General features: G+C 54.4%; 1 protein-coding gene across 2 annotated transcripts; it reads left to right on the top strand.

The window, feature by feature from the left end:
* Positions 1-1,727: 1,727 nt before the first annotated feature.
* PFN2 (profilin 2) lies at positions 1,728-6,370 on the top strand. 2 transcript variants are annotated; one of them, XM_031603618.2, is made up of 3 exons: positions 1,728-1,942; positions 2,826-3,018; positions 4,987-6,370. In XM_031603618.2, exons 1-3 carry the CDS (start codon positions 1,811-1,813, stop codon positions 5,082-5,084), a joined length of 423 nt encoding a protein of 140 aa, XP_031459478.1. In that variant the 5' UTR covers positions 1,728-1,810; the 3' UTR covers positions 5,085-6,370. The 2 variants fall into 2 exon arrangements, with proteins under 2 accessions (XP_031459478.1, XP_031459477.1); XM_031603617.2 differs by having other exon boundaries at positions 1,740-1,942; positions 4,667-6,370.

Genomic DNA, 6,370 nt, shown 5'->3' with positions numbered 1-6,370 from the left:
ACTGCCTCTGACCTGTTAATACATACAGTGATGAGAGCACAGTCTTGGTACCCGCAGATAGCAAAATTCTGAGGCAGTTCAAATGCAGAATGGCAAAAGCACTGTGAAAACAAAACTGAGGAACACTCACGGAATTAAGCTAAGAGATGGACAATAATGCCTTCGTAAAGCATCTAGCAATCTAAGCAAGCTCTATGCATACCTACATCAGAAAGATCAGCACAATAGAACAGCAATACAAGAGATGTAATGACAAAGGGACTAATGCAACAGAACAGCATTAGAAGGAAGAAAGGACTGAAGAAAGGACTGCTCACCGGTCTCTGAAGATCTACGCTCACAGGGAAACCACCTCAGGAGAGGAACCTCCAAGCAGAGACCATTCCCCTGTGGCAGTCAGCCCTTCAATGGGGTCCAAGAGAGGTGCAGCCAGGCTCCACCCCTTCTGGTCCCACACCTGAATTGCCTTCACCTGAGCTCCCAGGGCTGACCTGGTCCTTTCCCCAGGTGCTCCATCAGTGGTTCAGCCTAAGACTCAACAGTTACCATACAGTATCTAAACAACAGGCAATCCCACAACAATCGATTTAGGTTTTAAAGGATTGAGAACACTCTCAAGTACATTATAGGTATATCAGTGAATATTCTTGTTGGGGGATACAACCACAGGAAAAGACATCCAATTGCTGCATTCTACTCCTTGGAAAATTCAGATATAAACTCCAACTTAGAAACATGGAATCATTAAGATTTGTAAGACCCATAAGGCCATTGAGTCCAACTCCAAGACATCCCCACCGTGCCTGCTGAGCCACGGCCCTCAGCCTACATCTCCACAGTCCCTGAACACCTGCAGGACGGTGACCCCACCACTTCTCTGGGCAGCCCACGCCAGCGCCTGACCACTCTTTCTAAGAAGGAATATTTCCTAATCTCCAACCCGAACCTGCCTCGGCGCAACGTGAGGTCATCACCTCTTATCCTATTGCTGCCACCTGGAGCAGATGCTAATACCTTAGATGGGGAGCGTACCACCTTAATAACAAGATCAACGATTTGACACAGAAACCCTCTGACCGCTTCAGTGGGACACGTGCAGGGCAGCGCACCGCGGCCGGCTGCTAGCGCCGGCAGCGCGTTCCTGAAGGATTCCGGCAGCCGGCGAAGTACGCAACGGCAAACGTGAGATGTACAGAAAGGAGACGCGGCCCGCAGAGCGGAGCCAACGCCGCGCCCCGCGGTAACGCCGACCGAAGGGAGCTCCGCGTGCGGCACGGCGCTGCCGCGCTGCCGGGAGGGGCTCCGCTCTGCAGACCGCAACCGCGGCTCTGCGCGTGAGAGGCTCTGCAGAAACAAAGGGGATGCACCCAAGCGGCGCTCGCTTCCAGGAGCGGAGAACAATGCGATTTCTGGGACGCCAGCGCAATCTTCAACCGTCTCCCGGCTTAGAAAGGCTGGGAAAAGGCGGCGCCCCGCAGCACCGCGCCCGCGCAGCCCCGGGGAGCCGAGCGGAGCGGCGGCCGCTGCGGAACTGCAGGCGCGGAACGCCCCGCGCCCGAGCAGCGCCGCCGAGAGCCTCCGCCGGCCGCGCGGTGCGGGAAGGGGGCGGCGCCGGGCCGCGCCCCTCCTCCCCCCGCCCCCCGGCGCCGGCAGCGCGGAGGGCTGGGCTGGGCTGGGCCGCGCCGCTCGCCGCAGCGCTCGGTCCGCTCGAGAGGAGGGAGAGGCGCCTCGCCTCGCCTCTGCCGCCGCCCGGCCCGCGCCGCGCCGCTCGCTGCCGCCGCTCGCTGCCGCCGCCCGCGCCCCGCCGAAGATGGCCGGCTGGCAGAGCTACGTGGACAACCTGATGTGCGATGGCTGCTGCCAGGAGGCCGCCATTGTGGGCTACTGCGACGCCAAGTACGTCTGGGCGGCCACGGCCGGCGGCATCTTCCAGAGCATCACGGTGAGCGCGGGGCGGCGGGCCGGGCGGGGGCGGCGGGGCCGCGCGGAGCGGCGCCTCTGAGGGCCGCGCCGCCGCCTTTTTGTCTCGGGCTGCGGAGGGCTCGGCCGCGCGCGGTGCGGGGGCGGCGGCGGCGGCGCGGGGGAAGGAGGGCGCGCGGCGCCGGCGGAGGGCGGCCCGGCTCGGCCCGGCCCGGCGCTGCGGCGGCGCTTACGTGCGCGGCGTAGGCGGCGTTGGTGAATGCCCGCCGCGCCGCGCCGCCGGCTCCATGTTTTCCATCGCCAAGATGGCGCTCCGCCATCGATGCTCCCCTCCCCCCGCCCTGCCCGTCCTTCCCCCGCCGCCGCCGCCGCCGCCCCGCGCTGCCCCCGCGGGAGCCCCGTGCGGGGAGGCCGGGCTCGGCGTCGCCGCGGACCCTGCCCTGCCCGCGGTGAACCCGCCGCGTCCGGGCCGGGCCGGAGCGGAGCCGGGCCTGGCGGGGCAGAGCGGGGCCTGCCGTGACTCGGCACTTTGGGCGGCCGGGCCCCGATCCCCGCTTCGCGCCCCGCCGGGCCGCGCGGTGCCCGCGGAAGGGCGCGGGGCGGCCGGGCCGCGGTGACTCATTGAGGCGCCGCAGCGCGTCACGTGGCTCGCTAATTTCGGTCGCGCGGTGCGCGCGTTAATGAGCCCCGCTGTCCCGGCGATGCGGGGATTGCCGGGGGCGGCGGTGCGCTGCTTCGGGCGGCGACAAAGCGCCGCTGCGTGAGCCGCTGACAACAAAGCGCCGTGCCCGGTGGGGGGGGGGGGAATGCGCCATCCGTCCCCTCGGCCGGAGGGGGGGAGCGGTCGTAACGGAACGGAGCCGCAGAACGACGCGGTGCTGACTCCTGGCTTTTTCCTTTGGCAGCCGGTAGAAATAGATATGATTGTAGGGAAGGACCGGGAGGGTTTCTTCACCAATGGCCTGACCCTCGGGGCAAAGAAGTGCTCTGTGATCAGAGACAGCCTCTACGTGGACGGGGACTGCACGATGGACATCCGGACGAAGAGCCAAGGTGGGGAGCCGACGTACAACGTGGCCGTGGGCAGAGCTGGTCGAGGTAAGGGAGCTTTCGTCACTCCGGTGGCTCAGTTGAGAACGTGATCCTAAACGTAGGCCCTGGCTATTAAGGAGCCCAAACTCTTGTGTTTAATGGCTAACCGGGCGGGGGGGTGGCAGCAGGCTGGCTGATGAACAGCATTTTTGCCTGAGAATAAACGCTTGCTTTAGCGTTGCCCATACACGATCCCAGCTGGGCAGCGGCTGAAATGTCTTCTGACGAGCAGAACCAGGCTGTCACTCAGGTGCACTTGGGAAGTGTTTCCCTGTGCGGTATCCAAAGCTTGTAGTGGGTTACCACAGGGGTATATTAATGACATGTAGTCAGACGAGCATAGTCGTTGTAAATGTCTCACCAGAAAGTTTGTTCTGCAGAGATGTGGGTCTCTTGTGTGAGCTCCTTCTGCTCACTGTTGTAAGAAGTGCTGCGCTGACTCGCGCTTCCTATTGAGCTCTCTGGAGCCTGTCTTCAGGCAGAAAAGCTTGTCCGGGGTTGTATCATGGAGAAACCTGCCTTATGCTAGTTTGCCTGCTCCTTGTGGTCCTCCTCTAACATCCAGTAACACGTGTTCTTGGAAAGGCACCAGGCTCAAATATGAAAAATGTGCCTCGAAGTATTGGCTACAAGTAGTGTGTATTGTGTTCAAAACACCCAGCATGGTGGTTTTGGCTGTAGAACAGATTGGTGACATACAGTCAAATTTTGCTCAAGTTTTGTATTTAGAAGCTAAAGTTGGAAGATAATAATGCAGAAACTGTGTTTGCAGCACTTAATAGAACAAGCAAAGTTCTGACTCCTTGCTGCAAATAGTGAAAACAAATAGTTTTAGGCCTTTTGTGAGAAGATTGCTATGGGGATATACAGTCACCTGTAGGTAGGCTGACTGCAGCACTTCCAACTGCACACGATCTAACTTGGGAAACAATTACCGTGCTTGTGAAAGCACAGTGCTGGCTGTGTCCGTGTGCCTGCCAGTGACCTCTGCTGGCAAGTGGTGTATCCTGCTGGAGAGCCTTACCACGTTCTTCTTTGCAAGACAATTGGGACACTTCATCACCACAGTGCAGTGATGGGGGAGGGGGGGCGGTCAGCTTTAAAGTCCTCCCTGCACTTTGTCTTATGAGAAACGTTAAGCACACGTTACTGTTTCTGCCTAACAAGTCTTTGTCCAAGTCTGACCATGGGCCTATTCTGCTGGCGTCAGGATGGTTCTAGCTCTGAGGCTGACCAGCAGCAGCCACTGCAGATAACTGTGTTCCCTCTTCTGCTCTCAGAGTCACAGCTCTCCTACCCACACCGCTGCTTTTATTCCTGACAGGGCTTTTTTTCCCCTCTTGCTCTTTAAGATGTCACCAGGGTTTCCTGGCTGGGTGAGGATGGATGGTGCTGATGGTGGAAAAGCACTGCAGTGCTTTATTGAGATAGTGGATGGCACTTCTTTCTTAAGCAGTGAATTTCTGGGATGTACCTGGAAAGCTGTGCATGCTTTCTCCTAGTCTCGCCTACACCTGTGTTTTTACCAGACTGCTAGCTTAATACCCAAATACTAAATCTTGAATTTGAGTGTGTTTTTTGCACTGCCTAAAACTTGCGTTATTTCCTTGTCTAACACACTCTTTTTAAAACTTTTTTTTCTTTTCTCTTTCAGTCTTGGTCTTTGTAATGGGCAAAGAAGGGGTCCATGGAGGCGGATTGAATAAGAAGGCATACTCAATGGCAAAATACTTGAGAGACTCTGGGTTCTAGTTGCTAGGCAGACTGTTAAGTATTAGGGGAAGATTGCTATTAAACTTTCCTGGCGGTGAGCTTTAAACCTTACATTCTGGAAACTTTATTAGCAATGCAGGGTGATGGGGTATGAACCTGTGTCTCCTTTGTATCCCTTTGTTGGTGGGGAAAGGTGTTTTTTTTTTTTTTTTTTTTTCTTTAATTCTGTTCATTTCTGTTTTGTTTCCTTGTGTACTCCAGCATTGGTTATAGTCATGGGAAAGGAAGGTGTCCATGGAGGGACACTCAACAAGAAAGCATATGAACTGGCTTTATACCTGAGGAGGTCTGACGTCTAAGCAGCCTCTCCCCATCCACCTAGCAACTGTCTTCATCACCACCCAATTGTGCTCAGTGCTACCAGACTGTAGATGGTAGTTTGTGTTTTTTATTTACCCATTTTCTAATGTTGTAATTCTGGCTACCCTTTGTTCATTTGTATGTTAACCGCTGTGTGTAACTGAGTCCCATATCTGGCACCACTGCTGCACCACAAAGATGATATGCATGATACCTGAAAAACTCTTGGGAGGGGAATACGCCAAGCATAGGCTTTGCTTTGTCTCAGCAATTGGTGTGTATTGAGAACTAAAACAACTTCGTAAACACTAAACAAGGTGCCGACTGTACAATCTAATTTGATCAATGCCTCTTCAGCACTTTGAGCAATTACACAGCTCACAAGTCTTCCTTTCACAGAGCATGTTTGGGAGGAAAAAGTGCATGCATATCTTCTGTTCTTCTCGTGGTGTTTCTTTGTTTTGTTTTTTAATCCACGTTTGCTTACACCTATTTTATAGTGCCTGGTTTGTTTAACCAATTTGCCACTCAGAAGCTATTAATGTTAAATTAGTTTTGTTGTTGCACTTTGCTGTAGGCTTGTCTTTCATTTTTTCTTCACGTCTGAAGCTTGTACTGCTCGTTAAGTGCAATCACAAAGCTATCAAAGGGTACAGATGCACTTCCTCCCATGACCTTACAGCCACCATCCCGAGTGACTCCCCGGGGACATTCCATCATTGCAATAGCTCAGGCACTTTTTTTTTTTTTTTTTTTTTGCCAGCTCCTGTTCTGTAGTTGAACTATAAAAGGCTGCCATTATGGACATTAGATATCCCAACATAACCATCTGGAGCGTGTCTGGTTTCAGTTTTTCATAGGACCAATTTTAATTTGCAGCTTGGGGTTGTGGGTTGGGTGGTTCTGTTTTTATATAAAACTGCAGTGTCATTGTGGAGAACTGCTGCCTTCGGCTGCTGTGGGAGCGCTGACCGACTCCGGTCTTTCTGCCAGATCACTTGCTGGTTACAGAGTCTCGCTGCTCCAAAGCCGCTGTTTGGATGAAGGCTGGTAGTTTGAAAGCTAACCTGTCAAAATGATGCCATTTCAAATTTAAAGCTCTCATTTGGCCTGTCACACCCTTGCTGCAGAAATCACGGAGTGAACTGCCTTGTGCGCCCATCTGACGTGTGTAACCAAATGATCCCTTCAGGCACAGTACTAACTTGTATGTCCATTTAAAAAGAACTACAGAACTCTGTATACAAAAGAATAAATGGGAGATGGTATTGGTTGGAATAACTGA

This window comes from Phasianus colchicus, chromosome 10 (genome assembly GCF_987193195.1).
Source record: "Phasianus colchicus chromosome 10, bPhaCol1.hap1.1, whole genome shotgun sequence".
Lineage (NCBI taxonomy): Eukaryota > Metazoa > Chordata > Aves > Galliformes > Phasianidae > Phasianus > Phasianus colchicus.
Note: the sequence above shows the minus strand (reverse complement) of the source record. Positions and strands in the feature narration are given on the sequence as shown.

What these genes read in the sequence shown, in the direction of transcription:
- PFN2 (XM_031603618.2), top strand. Translation starts at nt 1,811, where the DNA reads ATGGCCGGCTGGCAGAGCTACGTGGACAACCTGATGTGCGATGGCTGC. An exon ending in GCATCTTCCAGAGCATCACG is followed by an intron (nt 1,943 to 2,825) that starts GTGAGCGCGGGG and finishes TTCCTTTGGCAG; the next exon opens with CCGGTAGAAATAGATATGAT. An exon ending in CGTGGGCAGAGCTGGTCGAG is followed by an intron (nt 3,019 to 4,986) that starts GTAAGGGAGCTT and finishes TGTGTACTCCAG; the next exon opens with CATTGGTTATAGTCATGGGA.